We start from the raw sequence: 21,449 nt of genomic DNA, 5'->3' as shown, positions 1-21,449 counted from the left end.
CCGAATTTACAAGACTAATGCGACTGTAATAAGAGTTGCATGTCACAGAAAATTCGGCATGATCGTTTTCGTTGCCCGTGAACAAAAAATCCCGATGGAACATTCAGGAGTGGTTCGAAATGTTCAGATTGACGCTAAATTTGTCAAAGGAGTTCCGGAACGAAAGGAAAATAATTCAGCAGAAATTAAAACTGAGTCAACTTTGAGTGGGGGTGGAGTTCGAACCCAGTACTAGCATTGCAATGCGAGATAGACGCTCAATAGACATCAATAGGCGAGATAGACGTTCAAGTTTAATAAATGTGCACATACTAAATTCATGATATGAAGGAATTCGACAGTGCAATTGCTCTCTAATATTAATAGGTGATGCTTAATTAAGTGCCTCCCATGTTTAAAGCTTTTTTTTCATGGGATTAGGAGTGGTGATGGATTGAATTGTGGTGGTAATACGTTTCACAGCATGTACAGTTGGAAATGAGTGAAACATGATAAAATGGGTGCTTACAGCCTTCAATAAATTCTATGCTTCGTAAAAGTTATGCGCTTAAATAAAAGGACAAAATATTTGGACGTGCTGCTTTTAACAAGCACCACTTATAGGCCGTTGAACGGATGTATCATGTGCTCGGAGTACAGCTGTGTTTAATAGATTAAATTTCTTACCCGACATTCATCTATCCCTCTTTACTGTGCACTCAGGACATATGAAATGACTTGAAAAATTAATTGCTACAAAAATATGCCGCACTACAGTAAATAAACAAACTATTATTACAGGTTTATGCAGTAACAAACATTTTTTGCTTCCTGCACTAATGCTAGCGAAGGTCAGTAAAATTTACAATGACGTGCCAATATTCTTTCAAGTGCTTTAATATGGAAATATAAGACAGGAATAACAAGCAGCTTGTTAGGTGAACTCACAGTACAGTCTCAGTCGTACATATTGCTTGCTGAGCTGAAATGAGTAAATACAATCTCAAGCACGTTTTTTGAAGTGAAAGCTTCACTACACCAGCTTTTCGGGCCTTCAGCATATCACCGGTTTTCACCTTCAAGTGACCTTGACAGATGCGCCTTTCCTTACTTATAGACTAATTTACAATTGAAGCTAAATGTTCACTACGCTAGATAGAGCCACTAGTTTTCACGTGGCACTCTTGACCTAATCAAGTGTGGGTGTCCACAATTGCGTGCTGAAAGTATGGGCTCGGTCTGGACTGCTGGCGGCTGTGTTTTGATGGAGCCTATAAATTTTAAGAAATTCATCCCAAGTACTGATTGCTACAAGAAGAGAGTGAGAAGTTTGGGCTTAAACTGAACATTAAAAAGACAAAGATCATGGCGTCTTGCCCTATCAAGTCCTGGAGCATCAATGGACAAGAAGTGGAAGCTGTGACAGATTTTCTCTTCTTGGGCTCCAAGATTACCTCGGAAGGAAACTGCAGCCATGAAATTAGGAGACGCCTGCTTCTGGGAAAGAGAGAACTGGTTAGCCTTGACCGCCTAGTAAAGAGCAGAGACATTAGTCTGCCAACCAAGATCCGTATAACTCGTGCTATGGTCTTTCCAGTTGTGATGTATGGATGCGAGAGTTGGACTGTGAAAAAGGCTGACCGCCGAAGAATTGACGCGTTTGAATTGTGGTGCTGGTGAAGACTCTTGAGAGTTCCTTGGACTGCCAGAAGATCAAATCAGTCGATATTGTCGACCATAAACCTTGACTGCTCATTGGAGGGTCAAATTCTAAAGTTAAAGCTCAGCTACTTTGGTCATCTAATGAGAAGAGAGGAGTCGCCGGAGAAAAATTTGATGTTGGGAAAGGTTGAGGGTCGCCGTAGAAGGGGTAGGCAGCGAACGCGATGGTTAGATGGCATCCTCAAGGCACTGCAGATGAAGTTATGTGATGTTAGGAAGATAGTGAGAGACCGGAAAGCGTGGCGTGACATGGTCCATGGCGTGACTCCGCACCACGCACTGGAAAGTGTGCCTTCCCCAAAGACATCGCATCACTCTCGGCCGTTTGCCGCGTGACGCTTTCAAGCCACGCGCGGAAGGAATGAGAGGGGACAGTTCGGCGACGGCTGGCCTAGGGTAGCGCCGCGCCCATTCCCCAAAGGCGCGCGCATCTGCGGTTATCGTTTCCGTTCGCGCCAGCACGTGACGTTTGCAAGCCATATGTGCGTGAATGAACAGGATAGGATAGGATAGAATAGGATAGGAAATACGTTAAGGAAGGTATTGTGCTAGTAGCGGAAGAGGTCCATCTTCCGTCTTCTCACAGGGTCGGTGCCCCTATTCCAGGGCTCCGCTGAGCTTCGCTGCTCGCTGGCGATCTGGATCAGACCTAGTTGGCAATCCAGATCGCCGCTGGAGAGCCGGCTCTCCCACTGTTCCGCACTCGGGTCTTTACGATAGCTATCGTTATTTCTACATTGCCACGTGATGTGGTACAACGAAGGTTTGCTACCACACCATGGGCAGGTGTCCCGATATTGCGACGGGTAAATCTTGTTTAGGATATACAGGTTATGGAATGTTCCTATCTGCAGTCTTCGCCAGTACACTGCCTCTTGTTTTAGATCCCGATGAGGCGACGGATAGCGGATCCGTACCCCGTGAATGAACCAGAGAGAACCGTGGGAACGAGGGGAAAAACCATAAAACTCGATAGAGCGAATTACGCAGGGGTGCACGTGCCAATTCTTTTGCCGAGCTATTTCTCTTCCTCTCTCCCGGCCTTCGTTCGCAGTAGCACGCGCTACGCATGCGCCAAGCCAGCTCAGCCAGTTTTCAGAAAAACGTTGGACACTTTCTCCAGCGTGTGTTGCGAACCCTCTGCGCGCGGCGGCTAACGTGGCTATGGCGCCTGCGGACGTTAAGAAGCGGCAGACCTCTGCGAGGGTCGCCCATTTTTATCGTTGTGCTGTACGCGCTTAGCGTTGGTACGCGCGGCGTAGCGTAAGATATGGCGTCTGTGGACATTAAAAGACGGCAGGGTTTCTCTTTTCCTTCTTCTTTTCTTTTTTTTTTTTTTTTTTTTTGCGGGAGTTGTTTATACTTTCATGTATGAATCAACGAAAGCACGCGGTCAGCTGCGATAATGACACTGCCTTTTAGCATTCTTCGCTTCAAATAGCATTTGCAGTTATCACGCTTTCCAATGATTTTGTGGCAGTGGACTACGCCAGCCCCGCAGCGTGATAAATCGAACCAGGCTTGTGCAATCAAGCCATCACGGGCACTCTGCAAAGTTCGCTCCCCGCCACCGCAAGAGCTAACAAAAGATAAACACGCCGTGACGTTATCGCTGCGCTGCATCTTGGCACGCTGCTATGAAATTAGCTGTGGATGAGACGACCGAAACGGAGTGGCGCGCGCCATCGACATGCAAGCGAAAACACTCGCGATTTCTGCCGCGGCGACACAGAAACCTTGTTTTGAGCTGCCGTGGTGGCTCAGAGCGGCGAGAGGGACGCAGTTCCAACAAGTTGGAAATTTTTTGCTCTGTCGCTGCCGCTAGTCGCCGAGATCGCTTGCATGTGAGCGAGCTGGCCTTAACGCTTTTTTTTTTTTTTTTTTTTTTCAACATTCTCGGGCGCGAAAGTAGAGGGTGGGTTCATTATTCGAGTGGGTTGATTACGCGACAAATACGGTATCGTTTTTTCGCATCATAAGTGCCGTCACAACCCGATTTTTGTATATCGAATTATCGATATATCGAAATATTTCGCGATCACCTTCGAGTTCAATATATCCAGGTTCGACTGTATCTGCTAATGAAGTCGATGCATGAGTGAGCGGTGCCAATGCGGTAGCAAATTGCAACTGTAAGCGCATTAATCTAGCTGTTGCCTGGTAACAGTATGAATGTGAAAATAACATGAATTCTCAACTATTTATTACTTCAGGGCGGATAACCTTTCAATACACAGCAGCAAATGCAGGTCACACTTAAAGAGTGGACTAAATGAGCTAAATCAACCCACCAAGTTGCAAGTCAATAGCCCATTTCTCAGCATAGGACCAACCTGCAGGCACTTGGCATAAAACAGGGCGGCGTAGCTGTGCAGTTCACTCCTGACCACCACCGTTTGCTTGATCTCTGCTGAACACTGTGTGCTGCTCGTACACAGGAAGTCGCACACATACAAGCCAGTTTCAAAAGGAAGCTTTTTATTGCCCATTTGTGCAAAGCCATGCGCATTTGTTATGTGACGACACCGAGTAGATTTCTCGCTTTCAACAAATTGTGTCGGCCTGTTGAACCTTGCATTTTATATCAAATGGCACCCATTTCTAGCAACACTGATAAAAATCTAGAAATCAACTGTTGTGACATATTACAGGCTATGTAATGGTGATGATATTCAAATGGCCACTCTGAGCTACAAACAATGACCTGCACTGAGTAGCCTTTATCTCACGTTGCACCCGTGGTACCTATAAGAAACTATGAGGAGTCGCTAAGATGACAAGCAGCTACAAAGAGAATAGAGCCGCTTTTTTGTTTTGGTACCAACTGCTGAGTGTTTACATGGTCATTTACACCGCTATACACCCTAACTGAGCTTGCCACCAATCACTCCTTTAAGATATGTCCCAAACAACCCAAATATTGTGTGACATGCAAAGCCATTTTACCCAACTTCATTGCTGACATATTTCACAGAGGACTGTGCTTTAGGTATGTGACAGTGCTCCAACCACTGATAGAGAATGCCTTCTGAGCACAGCTATAGTATCACCACTACCAATGGCATATAGTGATCTCTGTGAAAATAAATATGCAATGTACAGCAGTGAAAAAATGACAAATGCTACATAACAGAAACCAATGGACTTAATTAATGGAAGACTTGGCATGAATATCAAAGCGCTGCTTAGGTGTACTTGTTGGAACAAATGGACCCATGATAATAGTGTGCCTTCTTGGAGCAGTTTCACATGTGACATATGAGGTTTGGTTATGTGAGCCAAAGACATACTATAGCTGCTTGTTAAATGCTGTACAAAAGCCTTTTTTTTTTTTTTTTTTAAAGCACAGCAACAAAGCACGGTATTCATGCAAGCTGAGCAAGGTGTTAAAGACCACGAGTGTGCTGCAAAAGGGATCATTAAACTGCCTAAAGAGACAATTCAGCTGCACTACATCACAACTGCTTAGCATGCCTGTAATGACCACTTCACAGAAATCATTGCATTGCAGTGTAGCAGCTGTGAGAACGGTTTCTGAATTGCGAATCCTAGGAATTTCATGCACATTTTTGCAGCCATGGGACCCAAAACAGTTTGAAATTCTGGAGAGACCTAGTTCAACAATTCTCCAATCAACCAACTAATTAAGCACAGGACCTTTCCAAAACAACGTAGACTTTGTGCAGTTAGAGCTGATTAGTTATATGACATTAATTATTTTGCACATAATCGGCTACTGTTGCCATTGCAGTTCATTAAGACTAGCTAAGCTACACTAAAACCAAACCAACCAAATAAATAAATGAAATGCTTTGATATATGCTACTATAGGAGTTCAGATGCCTAAAGCAACAGATAAAAACTTTGCCAGTCAAATGTTTTGACAAAGCCAAAGCCAAGATTAAAACTTGCTACTCAGAGCTTTTTAATTGAGTGAGATCCACCCTAAAACATGTGCCAACTTAACTGGCTGCATTCATTTCTTTTTTTGAAAGCTATGAAATCTTGATAAACAAGCCTCGGAACTTTACTTCAAATACTACAAGCATTCAGTCTTTTTAACAGCATGACAGTGTCAGTCACAGGGTTTCCAATTCAAGAGCGCTTTAACAGTACTATGTACCGTCACTTTCAGCATCAACCACAACACACCAGTGACAACAGCTAGACAGTGAAGCTTGCACCTCATAGCAACTGAACGCGGTGCAACACCAAATGCAGAGAGGTCTGCTCTCTTGGTTGTCAGTTACATGCATATATTTTGTCGTGCCACCAAGCCTCCATACCTTCATAAGGGTACAACAAGCACATTTTGCTTGTTACAAGCCATACTGATCGCGACTGCACATTCCATTATTAATGTGACATCACACTCCAGATAGCAAGGTTCTCTAGCCCTGTAATGCTAAGCAGGAAGTAAAGAACAAAAACGTTTTCTTTTTCCCTTCCAACAAAAGGTATTTCTTGAACAAATCTTGTATTTGCAATAAAGGAGTAATTACTTTTTTTAATTACCAATCTACTCCACCTTGAGAGTTTCTCTTACAATCTTTTGGCAAATTTTGTACTTATGCTACCTTGAGAAAAACAAGACCTGCGTACTTTTCTTTTGGCTATACAAGATATATGTAAAATGGTAGCAATACCAGTTAACAGAGCTATAACTACTGCAACTCTGACTATCCTCATGTTAGAACAAGCTGCCAAGATGTGTCTGAGATCACTGCGCATCAGCCAGCTGAAATGTAGGCCTCTAGAATGTTACATTACTATTTTCACAGCTGTTCTGCTTGCATCCATAAAGAAACCATCATAGCAGTTAGGAGTGTCAACTGATTTTCTTATCATGCTGCGCCGTTCGTCTGCAAAAACATTTTCACTGCATGCTTCTGACTAAGGCTGAACGAACGCGTAGCGGTGGGGTAAAAAAAACCTTTCAGAGCCCCATCCTGCACAACTGGCTTCCCAAAACAGCCACAGCAGATTTGTACTTTACTTCAAAGGTCAATCCTCAGCTTACTTGCTTATCTAAAACATATTTAACTAGCACTGAAATAAAGTTAAGACCAAAATGGTCGCTATGTTCAGCCTCGGCCGCATCCCAGCGAAGCCCACCAGACCATGGTGTGAATTAAAGTTAAGACCAAAATGGTCGCTATGTTCAGCCTCGGCCGCATCCCAGCGAAGCCCACCAGACCATGGTGAATGCGAGGTGTTGCCAAAAACAAGAGGCACCACCTGTCAAAAGCAAAGAGGCAATAGTTTCAGACTGCCAAACCACCTTAAATAGATCAATCTGCCTATCAAACAAAAAATGGCAAGCATTTCAGTGACTGCTAAACCACTTGCGCTGGCTTATGATGTGTAGCAACAAATGGTACGAGTAACCCACAACTCTCTATTTTACAAAGCCTGCAGCAGATGGCACCACTTGTACTATGTTGTGTAAAGGTCCACCATAACTATTTCTCTTGCATCCCAGTTATGAGGGAAGGCTGCTACCCTTCAATTCAGCAGGCAAGCTTGGTGTGCAGCGGTTACAGCGAGTACTTGCTCAATCCACACGTTTTTGGCTGCCAAACTCTTTATTCTACTGTTACAGAGAAGGACATAGCACGAGAATAATGTGGTGCTGCCATATATAAATGTGTGCTAGTCTCAAGCGCTTTCTTTTTGATAACTAGAAAAAAAGTCAGAAAATTGCAAATTTTTATACAAAAAGTTTTCAAAGACCACGTGAAAAATGAAACACAATGAAAGGATAAAAAAAGAAACAATAGGTGAACTGATGGACTTCCAGCAGTATTAGAATGTTAAAAAGGTGTGGAAATGTTGGCTTCTCAGCACTGTGTGGCTGCTTTGGAACCATCTGATCATGTTCAGCCAATAGGAAAGGGAGTGGCACATAGGAAACAAACCCAGAACTTCGGTTCCCACGAGGAGGCTGTACTGTAATTCTAGTTCCTTTTATCTCATTCGACCGGGTATCTGGAGCAAGCTTTCCTTAATCTGTACAACCAAACAGCATATTTCAATAGATTTGCATTCAGATGCCGAGTTCTGTTTGGACTGCAATGGATATCTCGCTCTGAATAATCCAATGGAATCTACCTTTAGAGTTATTTTACATGCTCCCAACAGAAGCGAAATTTACACATTAGTTTTCTTAGGACTGATTAGTTTTCTTAGTAGTTTACTGAAGACGCATGTCCATGTTTTTAGCCAATAGAGATGCACTTTATTGGCTAAAAACATGGTCATGCATCTCCAGTACACTACTTTCAACATGAATGCAGCCGAAGGTCAAATTTTTTGTTTAAGTGCACAGTTTAATCAACAAATAATTTTTTATCTAAAAAAGTTTCAATAAAGAGACAAAATTTTGATGAAAACCCTGTTTGAATGACTGGTAAATTTTCGCCACTGAATCCGCATAGTGAGCACTCCATCGAGCCTCTGTTGAAGTAGGTTAGGTGCAAATGAGTTAATAGTGGCAAGCTGCCTCCCTCTTGGTAACAGAATTCTGCTTGCAATAAAGCAAGTTTGACAGCCAAAACTAGATTGGTTTTACCAGAAACTTCTACACTGCACATCCCTAGATGGCATAGACTGCATTTTGGCAAATAATGCGGGAGCAAACAATAAACAGAACATGAAATGACAGGCACACCCCAAAAGCTAGTTTATTTAGAGGAGATGAACATATTACTATGCACTAACAGTAGGTAACAGAGCATGTGTGACCAAACTAAAAGGCTTATATGGCTAGGCACCACAAACAGCTCATTGTTAGTGCAGCAAGAGTTAAAATGCACTGACATGTGACTTAACAGCCTCACTGGTTATCCAAATGCCCCCTTTGTGGGCATTTATGGCTGGATTCCAAAAGTCAAACTCAAAGGGGACTCCAAATTTGTGAGAAGTTTACGTTAACGATAGCCTGATTGCAAAAGGGGCCGCAGCACAGCGCAGAGTGGGTAACTGCATCAGTTGACATATGCCAAGGCTTTAAAATGCATGTGCGCAACTCAGTACAGCACGTAAATGGTGGACCTGAGCTCATTTTCCATCTGAAAGGACTGCTCCTGCGACGCACTTACCGACTGGCTGAAGCGGAGGAAACAGAGGTACACAACATGTTGTGCATTGTTACTGAAACATGCTTGACTGATGATTCAGTATCTTGCTGAATGGCCTCCAACAATGAAGAGAAATTTCAGCAGCTCAGAGCACATTAGTCCTCTAAAAATTGTTCACAACGTCAAAGCAATTTGGGTGCCTCTACAACTGTGGAGCAGGAGTGCTTTGAAAAGCGCAACTAAAGACTTCCTCCTCTTTGGTAATGAGCAAAATTAAATTTGTAGGCACATTTCATGGAAATTATGACAATTTTGATAATGAATACATACATATATATTTTTTACATGTGTTGTGCTCTCAGGTGGAAAAACCTGCTTTTGCACTTCATACACACGGACACAAATAAAGCCACTGTACTTTTTACTGCAATTAGCAGCTGCATCAACTGCTTTAGTGAGCGATTTGAGCCCCTCATGAGATTGAAGTTTGAATATAGTTTTCATAAAACTGCAGATGTTGCCATGTCCATGCCATCTGTACACCCTTCTCCCAGAGCCACCAAAACAAACCCACCCTTTCCTATGCCAGGTGCACAGGAAAAAGGAATGCAGCAATGAGCACCACGATGATGATGATGATGATTCAGATTTCCAAAATGCTATAACGGTGACAAGACATACAGCACATGATAGATGGTGAGAATACAGCGGCGATAAGCAGCTCGCAGCCAAGGCACATAGTCACGTGCAATAATGGCAAGCCACACATACGCACATGGTGCCGTGCGCTCATGGTAGTTGAACGATCAGCTGTAATGGTTACTGCTACCTGGCTGCTAGGTCAGAAACAAGTCAGCACATTACACTGTTTCGATGGTTATGGCATGATAGCTGCAAATCCGGTTTGAATCATCTGCTGCACATGCTTATATAGACTAATTCACAAGAATTTTCTGATTACAATACATATGATGTGCACAGGTCCAGAGCTTTCATTCGAGATAGTCTATCTCGAATGGAAGCTCTGGACCTGTGCACATCACATGTATTGTAATCAGAAAATTCTTGTGAATTCGTCTATATAATGACACTTCGCTGATATGTCACACCCAAATGAACTACCTGGCAAAGGTGGTGACTGTTTGGCCCATCATTTTCCTGTATGCAGTCTATTGTTCGCACCCCCAATTTTTTTGGGCCAAGCCTGGTCCACAGTGCCTGTCACGTTGCACGGCTTGCACTACAAATAACTTCTATTATGCTCTGGCAATTACTGCAGACAACAAAACAAGAATAAGCAGCAGAACAGTGCAGCAAAGCTGACAAGTAATGCACACAGATGACCATGGTGTGCAGTAGCAACCTACTCCACAGTACTAACAGTGCGCCAGTAGATCCTATTTACACCCAAAGCCTCATAATAATAAGCAAAGTGAACACTACAATAGTGTAATAAATAATGGTCATTAACAGTTCTATGATACAGGGCTATGTACAATGAGCGAGCTGAATGAACAGCCAAGAGTCTACGTGGCTTTGCTCTCCGAATTGGATGAGGCAATCTGCGCAGCGAGGTCCGCAAACTTTGCGACATAGTCCACACTGTTCTCATTCATGAGGCACTGTAGCTGGGTGTCAACCTGGAGAGAAGGCCAGAAAAGATACACAGCTACAGGAAAAGGCTAGAAAAATATTGGATATGTTTCAACTGAGTTTTAAAGAAACAATGTGTATAGCTGCTCCACTATATTCTAAACACTAGAGAGAGCTAGTTACTCTCTGTGTACACTTCAGTTTAGGTAAATGGACACTGTCACCTTAATTCTTTAATATAGACAACTTGACCCTTGTTCCAACATGCAGTGTAACACACTTTTTTTTTTTGTTTTCTGTATTGGCTCGCGTATACAATAAAACTTCGATAATTAGGACTGTTTTCAAAATCTCAGATAAAACAAAGAATTTCTGCAGTCCCGCAATTTGTAATGCAAATTTGCCCAGATGATGAGAAGCAGCGCCTGCGCTGGCACAGTTAATTTAAGATTTCAGATGCTGTGCGAGAACACCCGAACCCAAATTTCACCACAAACCAATGAACCTGTGAGGGAGGAGTGTTGGCATAAGCGGACCGATCCCACGAGGGTGGGACGAAGGGGATGTGTGCACGTGTAGGAATGCGGATCTTGGAGGCCAAGTAGTGGGCGTGTGTGGGTGTGATCTCAGAGGACGAGTGGGCAGTTGCCGGGAAGCAAACGAGATGGCATGGATGCATGCAGATGGGTGGTGAAGAGGGACTCTGGTAGGAATGCGCGGCAAAGTGGACCTTATCGTGTGGTCAAGCGAGTGGGTGACAATGACTTCATTCTGAGTGATCATGCTATGGGACGTCACCGAACTATTGCCCACGCCGATCATAGTTCTCCACCACGAACCATTACTTCTTCCTTCTGACCCGGCTTCGCGATTTGAGGGGGAAGAGTTCTTAGGGAGGAGTGTCGGCATAAGCGGACCAATCCCACGAGGGTGGAACGAAGGGGATGTGCGCGCGTGTAGGAGTGTGAATCTTGGAGGCCGAGTGTTGCGCGTGTGTGGGGTGCAGATCTCAGAGGCTGAGCTCAGAAAGTTCAAAGTAAAGTAAAACTGCTCTTGCAAGGCCGAAGTGCATGCCTGCAAAGCAGATGATGTACTTGCCATAACTCATAGTGAGATAAATTTATAAGACATGCAAGGCATCACAATATCTACAAAGATTCCAGCCCAGCAATGGCAATTAGAAGTTGAAGTGATTTTTATGGTGAAATTGATCATCCACTTATAAATGGCTATGGCACATCTGCGACCCCAGCTGTGTCAGTGCCCACATTCTTTCATCCAAGGAGAAAGATTGTTTCTGCCCCTTCTTTAATCACCCTTTTCTTTTTTTTTTTTTTTTTTTTTTTCCACAATGATAACAAAGGTTCATTAAATTGCAATGCAAAAAAGCTACTTTTGGGAAAGTGAGTTTACAAGACGTTCAGTACACTGCTCTATTGAAGTTCATCGAATGTGCACTAGAAAAGCAGTACAAAGTTACTGCGAGTTTGTTTTTAAAACACTGGTGGTGCAGCCTTTCACGCGTCAACAGTGTTCAAAATAATATTAAAGTCTCTTTAGATGATCCTTAAGAAGCCTCCTTTATTTTTATGCTCTTTTCCTTGCTTCAATTAAAGCACGCCCTGGATACAACGGACAATTTTACTTTTTTGTTTGTTTTTTTTTTATTCATGCATGTCTACTGTAATAAGCTTTACATGCCAGTAATTTAGCTTCAACAATAATGCAAGAGTGACCCATCGCAAATAAGTTTTGTACAGTATTGTTGCAGCGGTAAAAGGGAATAAAAACAACAGTGTGACATTTCACGGCCACTTACATCAGGTGCCAGTCGTGACATGGAATCCATGCTCGAGGTCTCCAAGGCTAAAACCGGTAGTTCAGGCACTCTAGATGATGCTCCTGCCTGGGTCATTTTAAGTGGCGAGTCCAAAGTGTTCAGCAAGGAACTTAGAGAAAAGTTTGAGCCCTGCAAAAAAAGAAATGAGCCAGCAGTAATCAACGAGAACAACCTTAGAACCCATGTAATTGAAACTGCAACAATGCAAACTGAAATATTTATAATCTGGCTAAGGTCTGTCAAACAGTGCTCCCATAGCCAAACTACAATTTTCAGCATCAAAAAAATGGACTTCAGAGAACTTTAGAGCAGAATGATACAGTTGAACTTTGCTACAACAAAACTGACAGGGCGCGGGAAACATTTCGGTGAAGCGAAACAAGCCCAAAAGCACTATCAGATTGGACTACGCAGTCCAAAAACATCATTTACAAAGAATTCAATCAATTGCTTCTGCTTCCTTTTTTTTTTTTTCTTTTTAAAGGGGGTACCCTGGTTTTAAGACAATATTTTTTTATTTACAGGTAGATTTTGATGAAAGTTGCACCATTTATGCAGCTTTTTGTGCTGATTTCAAATATTCACATGAAGTAAGCCATTTAGTTTTGAAGATATTGAGCACTTTATGTTCTTTGTTTGGAGGTGAGCTGTCGGTAAAACTACAGAAGTTACAATAAAAACTGATGTATCAAATCAATTTAGAACACACAGAGAATACAAAAATCAAGATTGAATGTCCTGGTCTCATTTTAACCAAAGTTGCAGCTTGTCAAAGTTCAGAAGCCAAAATGCCACCTGGACACTCCAGAAAACATGCAATTTTTTAAAACTTGCCTCATTAAATACCACAAATTCATTTATATTTTTTCACTGTACATGAGTTTACCTTTCTAGTGCAAAAGAAATTATAACAATATCATAAGTAGAACCAGAGATATCGCACCTCCACACATGTACCGCCCTCAATATTTTGATTTTGAGAAATTGATGAAAAACGCGTTGATAAATTTTGAAGCACCAAGCAAACAGTAACTCATTAAAGTGGGTTCTGACTAGCTTCTGATGTCAGTGCATCATTTACCATCAATATAATTTGCCCTCAAAGAATGAAATTTTCGGCGAATGGAACGCATGGTCCGGAGGCCGCCACCAAGACGAATTCATTTGCATCGTGGCCTCACAAAAGTTGGTGCCAAGTTCTGGCGCGCGATCGCCATTCTCACGTTCATGCTGTAAATGCAGTCGGTCTGCAACTAGTGATAAGTGACCATTGCTCATCTTGCACCGCGTAGCATTCAGAAGCAAGTTTATTTCGACAGGATTTGGGATTTCGCGAAATCTTTTTGTCCATGTTCCGTGGTCGCGGGACGCTGCTTCGCGACTACCGCTGCGGCTGGTCGTGGCACTGCCTCACAGGGCGATTTATCCCAGCGTTGTAAGCTGCACTTGCTCATCTGCACCATCACGATTCCGTATGCGGCAGGCCATGCCGCTCCTCACTGTCGCACTGAGCACGACCGGCTATGCTACGCCGTTATCAGGCCCTCGCGTACTCGACGGGAAGCGTCGGAGCATCGTCATTGATTGCAGATAACCAGATGCGGCGATGCACCGTCTCCGCTGCTTTCATCTCTTCTCGCTACCTTTTTTAGGCTAATAACGAAGCGTGAATCTTAATATTTCGCGTTGTGGTTATGATGAGGGAACAGCGCTAGGCCAACTAGGCCTAAAGGAGAGACTTTCAAAATGGTGCCGGACTGCGAGCAGTTAACGCCGCCAGCCAACCAAAGCTCGCCATTTCGCTCACGTGTGGTGAGAGACCAATAGCAGGGTGTTTCACACGATTTTGTTCCTTTATTTTCCGCTTCGGTGGGCTCGCTCATGGTCGCCAAACGAGATACAGGAATGACCTGAACCGCGAGCTTTCGAACGACATTAAGATTATGCCCGCGGATCGCATATTTTTCGAACTGCGGGAGATCGAAATTCGGTGATAATTTTCAACTAAACTTTGGAGGTAGCTGCGGAAAGATCTCAGAATCGCGAAAACGAGAAGATTGAAAATCCAATTTTTTGACTGCACACTCAGTGAGAAATCACAACGCAAAGTCGTTGTCGCGGGCCCCAATTAAACTGCAGATCACATTGAATGCATTCATTACGTTTGATGCAGAAGATAGTGGCACTACTTGATAAGGTCAGGTTGATTTTGCCTCTGGCTCGCAAGAAGAGAGCTTACACCTGCGCTTTGTCCCAAGGCAGCTAGGCCAGTCGTCATTACCGCCAAGCAGTGGCGGCCTTCATGTGTGTGTGAATGGGCGGGTCAGTAGGAGCACATATCCATTCCAGAGAAAGTTTTTAGTGAAACAAAACAGTGTGGATCTAAGAAAATTCACAGAAGGATGGCGATATGCTTATTTTATTGTAATATACATTTTTAAACGCAGCTCCAATTGGCAAAAACTCCACTGAAGTCGAAATGCGCGTTGAAAATGGTTCATTGTGGCTCATTTTGTTTGTCTGCTGAGGTTCCCTCACGCCAACACGTTTGAGGGCCACTTGTGAAATGTCGAAAAATTGCCAACTTCCAGTCGATTTAAACAGGAAGCGAAACAATGCGACATTTCCAATGGCAGTATCTTGCACTTGCCACGTGACTTAGCTTAGTCTCCTACTTTAAGGGAAGAGCATCAGCACGCAGAAAAAGTCAGTGTGGTAATCATTGACGGCCACTGAGAGCCGCCGCTGCGTGCTCGCAGGTTGGAAAACAAAACACAACACTATGCGGCACGTAGTCTAGCCACGACACAGCTGGTCGTGAGCCTGGATGGCACTGATCAGCTCCTTTTAGATCACAACTTATGGAGGGCAGCATTAGGTGACGAAGTTGCAGCCTGCGTGCACTGCTGCAGTTATTTCGCAGCAACCACTTTCATCATTCTGAATTTCTGCCAGAACCTAATCACTACGCACCTTAGGCCAAGTGGACAAGAAACACGATGTGTCACAGAAGCGTCAGGATTGAGACCGGTCCATATAACTGCACCGTGTACAGTGTAGCACGTGCACTGGGGTACCTACGGTGTGGTATGATTATCGCAACAGCACATGGCTCATCATGGGGCTTGCAGTCTAAAGAAATTGATAGGCGAGGGCTAAGTACTGTTGTGAACGCTGCGTTTCGGGCAGCACAGCATAGTTAATGCGTTGCCTTCAGGTGTGACAAGGGAACATGGAAGAGAGGGTCAGGTTGCTGCTCTTCTTTCCATTTCACAAGCCACCTTGCTGGCTGTGTTTTGCTGGTGCGCTGCCTCGCCAATAATCAACCACTGACGTCACTTCTCCAGTAAGGAGGTAACTCCCTCACAATTCCTCGTGAGAGCATTCAATAAATTCCCTTTTCCAAGTGAGCAAATAAGTCAAACTTCCTTAGACTTCTTTAAATGACAGCAATCGTTACCAAGCAGCTGTAAGCAGGGTATGAATGCATTAATGCATACCGTAACTACCCAGCCATAGCAGCGGGCTCTTTCTTATTTAATGTCCAGCAGGCCATAAAGGTATAACAAATTGTGCCAGGTGAAAATGATTTTTTTTTTTTTGTAACATCTTTGTTTCTTTTCACAGCTGTGACTTGTGGAAAAACGCTTCTTTACTTTAAAATATCATTTGCACTGATTTTCAAATTTACCTAAAAATAGTGAATTTTCAACACATTTTCATTCACAAACTAGCATTTTTCTGGCCATAGTTCGCAGATGATTTCATTCGTAATTTAACTTGACATTATTAAAAAAAGTATTAGATTCAATTTGGACTTGGCTTTAAATATTCAAATTCACTTCACAGCAAAAATTTTGCTATTCATACAGCTCCAATAAATAATACTGTATGCGACGTTTTTACAAAATAAAATATTCCTCGAAAAGAAATATATTCAAAAACTGACTGAACCCCTCTGGCCAATTTGTGTGTTGCACGCAGCGAGTGCTATGACAGCTGAGGCTGCTGACAGCTGCTACCTGGCTAGCCATTTTACTTTGAGACATCTGCATTATGCAAAGTCAACACCAAGGGCGTTCAGACTCCACCCCGAAACACTCTCGTGCCACACACATTATGCGGCCACAGACTCGGTTCTTCTGAGCCATTCTTCAGCAGAATCTATGGCAAGCCAATCAGTCCATCTTAGCACCCTGTTAACCAAACTTATGTGGCACCACTGGTCCTCCTGAATCAGCCTTGTGAGAACTAGTCCTCAATGCTGCCACTGGTGTGCAGTGCCAACCAGGCTTTCGAATAAAAGAAAAGTGCTAGCCAGCAGACTACACTACTATGCCCAACAGACTCCAGTCACCTAACTAAGCAACTGGCACAAATCGGTCGCATTATTGCAGTATGTATAAGCAGTGTTGCAAACACTAACTCGAGGCTTATCCAGTGCTGCAGACAAGATTCCAAAAGAGGCTTCAATGAACAGCTTTGTCACAAGAGTTTCAGTTCATGTTTTTAGTTCTGACAACAAAATTTAACTAAACTTTTCACACAAAGTTCCAGGCCAGGCAGCTGCAATCAATTCTCCTTATGTAATGCTTATGGGCCTTTAACAATTGTATAAATAAATAAAAAAAAAAGAAAAAAAAGAAGAAGAGGAGGAGAAAGTTTTGCTCCCAAGGAGTAAGGACACATCCAACCACACTATATATTACCTCTCCATTCAACCAGTTGGGATCCGGTGCTGAAGGGACAAGCTTGAATGGACTCATGGGTGGTGTTGCCAAGCCTTCTGCCCTTCCGATGGCTGCACTTTTCTCCACAGGGGCTATACTTGTTGCTTCTTCACAAGCAAGCTTGAATGCAGCTGAGGATTTAAAGCAAGCAAGCAATGCACATTGCTGGTAAAAATGCAGTAATCACAAAAGTGTAAAGCATACAAGTTTTCTAAGGAAGCATGCAATTTCTTTTTAACAGGGCAAGGCTGTAAAAAAACCAGAGCAGTAAAACAGAAGAGTCTGAACTATGCATTCAAGAGCAATGCAAATAGAGCAGTCAATAAAGTGCTTGCACCAAACTTGTGCCAATGTTTGCTGCTGTTGCGTCAAGAGATTACTCTCTTTTCCTCTTCCACAGTTTACAAGGCACAAGTTTGCAGTCATGAGTGGTCTGACACCACTACAGCTTCAAAAGCATGACTGGGCTACAGATTCAAACGAAAGCGAGAACAACGTACAAGCAAGACTGGAGTCTGAGACTTGCGCAAAGCTTGGCAGTGGGTTGCTAGCTTCGATGGCTGCAGCATCAGTACCAAGAGCCGAGAGAGCTGCACAAGAGACGAGGCATGACAGCAGCTGTGTCAGAGTCATTGTACAATTACAGCAGAACCCCGCTGTTACATATTCAGGTGCTGTATTTTCCTGGCTGCTACATTGTTACGTCCCGTCCAAGCTCCCATAAAAATCCATGCAATACAGAGTTGAATGTTGCGTAGAAACTGCGGCCAGCTTTCCCGCATGCTGCATCGCGAATGTCACTTCGTGATAATTTCTCTCATGCCAGCATTTTGACAGCCTGCATTGAGCATGCATAAAAAGCTGATAGGGCCAAGCCAAAGTGGCGCCCTTCATACTCTGGAGTTTGGCGGCTCCCAGTGCACTGCACATACACAGAGGCCAAGCACATTTATGGGCGACATAAATTTTGTTGCAGCTGCTGGTGCAGTTCCACCACCACTGCAGCATACAATCACGCAGTCTGGCTCCGAGGTATACTATTTCACTCATCCGCACTTTCCTTAGTAGGTTCCAATAGATGGACTGTGTAGGATTGAGACGGCTGCCACAGAAATAGTGCAGAAGGGAACTAGCATGCTCAAACTTAGCTACCTCCATGCAACTGACCTCTTCACTGCTGCACCCTCCTATCAACAGTTTCTCAGAGAGAGGGAGGCCATTTAGGGCCCTCTGTGCATGCAAATGATTGTGAGGGTCACAAACCCTTGCCAATTTCAGAGAAGCATGTCCCCCCTTACTACAAGACAAAAACAAGAAGGCAACAATGTACTTTTCTTTTATCATGTGTGCTTTCTGGCTGTTCTTTCTTTTTTTGTAGTCCCATGAGAAAATGTAACAGTGCCGTTCTACTGTATGTAATTTAGAACTGCAACATAGTGCACTGGCTTGGATTGGAAAACATTTATTATCAGCGATGAGTGATTTGTGGGCACTACACTTGATGGCCTCAAGTCTGTTGCTTTCGGCAACCTTATGAGCCCACTCAGTAGTCCGAACTTGCGTCAACGGGTCTGAGCTGGCCATATAGCCTCCCACCGCTCTAGAGAAGAGACTTGTAGTAGGTCCGCCGGTGGCGGCGCTTTTTTGCAGCTTCATAATATGTGATCGTACCCGGCTATTTCGCCGCAGTCTTTACAATTTGGATTGTATTGTGCTGGGTACATGTGTGCTAATTTAGATGGGCTGAAGAAGGCATGCGTCTGGAGCGGATGCCAGATTACTTTCTGCCTTTTATCAAGTTTCTTGTCTGGTGGAGGATATATCCACCTTTCTAGTTTAAAGTGATTAGTGCAGTCATGACATGAGATAAGTGCATCTCTCGAGAAATTGGGAGAATCAACCTGGCTCACTGCTCAGCTGACATAATCTCTATCTATACTATGTGCCAACTCGTTTCCTCTGTTCCCCGAGTATGCTGGCACCCATATTAATTCCACCTCTTTTTGGTTCCAGTCTTTCTATCTTAAAATTCGCTCTGTCTCTTTAAAGGTCATGCTCCTCGCAAAATTGTTTATAGCAGATTTGGAGTCGCTAATTATGGTAACAGCTTTGGTGCTGACCATCACCATGGCGATAGCCGCCTCCTCCGCTGTCCCTGAGTTGTTTGTTTTTATCGAACCCGCCATTAATGTTTTCCCCGAGTCATTCACGCCTACGATACCAAAAGAGTTGCCTCCTTCGTATTCCGCCGTGTCTACATAAACAGTGTATTCAGAGCCTTCTAACTTGGCCTCAAGGGCCTTTGCTCTTGCTTTTCTCCTGCCTTCATGAAAAGCACGGTGAATGTTTTTTGGTAGTGGTTTAATAGTGAGTGCGTTCCTTACTTCTGTCGGCAGTTTTACTTGTGCATTTATTTCTGGGATTCTATCTTGTAGTCCTAATTTACCCAGGACTTTCCATCCCGTGGATGTGGTGGAGAGCCTCTTTGGCTGTGTTACTATATGTGCCTCGCATAGTTCCATGGTGGTATTGTAGACCCCCAGTTTAAGAAGTCTTTCCGTAGGGGTGCAGTGGGGTAGCCCCAGTGCTGCTTTATATAACTGCCTTATGATTCCGTCTATTTTGTTCTAGGGGATGGTGTACACTATTCTGCTTATCACGAAAGCCTGAACAATTCGGCACAAATCTTTCCCTTTGACCCCAAGTCTTTTGTTGGCTATTCACTTTATCAACCTGGTTGTCATGTTAATTGTTGACTTAAGTCGATTTATTGTTTCTGTGTTCTTTCTATTGTCTTGGATTATCAGTCCCAAGACCTTGATTTTGTCCACTCTGGTTATTGGTGTGCCATTTAATTCTACCAAAATGTCTTCTGCGTTGATACATATTGCGTTTTTTTGTTCCTGAAATTACCAGAAGTTCCGATTCAACAATGTCAATTGCCTGTTGGAGATTTTCTTTTATTTCCCCATTGTTGCCTGTGTATGTCCATAGTGTGACATCATCAGCATATAGCGCATATTTCACCCCTTCCACAGTCTTCAATAATGGCGGAAGGTTCTTTAACGTAGGTTGAAGAAGAAAGGGGAAAGAACTAGTTATATATTTATCTGCATTCTGAATATCATTCCGCAAAAGAGAGCTCCCCTCAACAACTTGCTGGAACAGCTAGTCAGAGAGTGTGTGAAGAGGCAGAAAGAGCCTCTGCTTAGAACGAGCTGAAAAGAGAGGTCAACTCAGGGCGGATAAGAGTTGCAAAATGGAAAAAGTAACACTTGATGCTCCAAATCACCGCTCCTTCATTTTCCTCCTCTGCTGTCTTACTACACTCCCTTTCCGCCTTCCAGGTGCTAATCCCCTCACCCTTTCAGCACACCATCCTCCTCACACCACTACCCACTGCCATTTAGATACAGGTAAGAGCAGGCCTGAAATGCTATCCTTAAATAGGCCAGCAACAGATGGGCTGCTGCACAAGTTATGTAAGATTCAGCAATCTCAAACTAATCTCTATTTCGTGCCAGCAGTGCTTCCTTGGCTAGCTGCCCAACCATCCAAGGAAGAGAAAGCAGCTAAACCAATAACGCAACAATGGAATCTTCCCCTGTGCATACACTTAATAATGAGGATCACTCAAAAAATGATGCAGCAACTCACCACTCAGCCCACCCCCGGCACTGTCAACGAAGCTCGGCAGTGTGTCACCCTCCCCCAAGATCTGCGCTGCAGTGCCTTCAGACGGCAGGCCTAGTTGAAAACACAAGCATACAGAGAACACTACATGTGCATTCCACCTCCAAAACAAGCACCTTTTCCTCCCCACCATGTTATCAGACAAGTGGCACTCACTCTCAGGTAACGAGATGTCCAGCAGAGAGGAGATGTTGGGTGGTGACAGGGGCCGAACTACACTGGGTGCAACAGCAGCAGCGACAGCAACATCCAATGCATCTGCAGCAAGAGCCTGAGTAGCAGGATGGAACTAATCAGATATCCAGGTAAACACCACTTAATAACATTTTTGCACTATGCCTGATGAAATTGCACACAGCACATTTGGTACTGGATGCAAGAGGAAGGCAAAAAAACTAAATTCACTTCAAAAGTGTGATGCAATAGCAATAAAGGCTCCTTACAGTTCCATTCCATAAGGAGCTTCCGGCACTTTCTCCTCTTCTGACAAAACTTTGGTTTATAGGTGCCTTCATCTTCAGGAAAACCCCAACTGTCTTCTGTAGTAAAAGTTTAAAGTTGCAACGGAATCTCTTAAGCTGCTGACTGCAGGCACTTTCACTTGCGAAAAGACATCTGCTTCATCAAGTTTCATCGAGCACTGTGCGGACGATTTTCTGCTCGTACTGCTGGCTTTAGGCGGTACGCTGCTTCCAGTGGACACCTTTACCCTCATCGTTCTCTACCCATGACAATATCCAGCCGTTTATTTGGGAATACATCAACAAACCTCCAGAGTTCGGCTTTAATACTTGAAATGGAGTTTATCATCTT

General features: G+C 43.7%; 1 protein-coding gene across 1 annotated transcript in view; it reads right to left on the bottom strand.

Moving 5' to 3' along the window:
* Positions 1 to 9,241: 9,241 nt before the first annotated feature.
* The window catches only part of crm (cramped chromatin regulator), a 57,361-nt gene continuing 45,153 nt past the window's right edge, over positions 9,242 to 21,449 (bottom strand). Inside the window, exons 15-20 of the mRNA XM_084600741.1 lie at positions 20,793 to 20,907; positions 20,601 to 20,690; positions 17,444 to 17,533; positions 16,923 to 17,074; positions 12,193 to 12,342; positions 9,242 to 10,420 (exon numbers count right to left, since the gene is read on the bottom strand). Coding sequence (XP_084456867.1) covers positions 10,307 to 10,420; positions 12,193 to 12,342; positions 16,923 to 17,074; positions 17,444 to 17,533; positions 20,601 to 20,690; positions 20,793 to 20,907 — 711 coding nt within the window. The 3' untranslated portion in view covers positions 9,242 to 10,306. The remainder of the gene's footprint in view (positions 10,421 to 12,192; positions 12,343 to 16,922; positions 17,075 to 17,443; positions 17,534 to 20,600; positions 20,691 to 20,792; positions 20,908 to 21,449) is intronic.

This window comes from Amblyomma maculatum, chromosome 4 (assembly GCF_055883805.1).
Source record: "Amblyomma maculatum isolate TAMU_Amacu chromosome 4, ASM5588380v1, whole genome shotgun sequence".
In the NCBI taxonomy this organism is placed as follows: Eukaryota; Metazoa; Arthropoda; class Arachnida; order Ixodida; family Ixodidae; genus Amblyomma; species Amblyomma maculatum.
The sequence above is the reverse complement of the archived record's forward strand: the minus strand, read 5'-3'. Positions and strand labels throughout refer to the sequence as shown.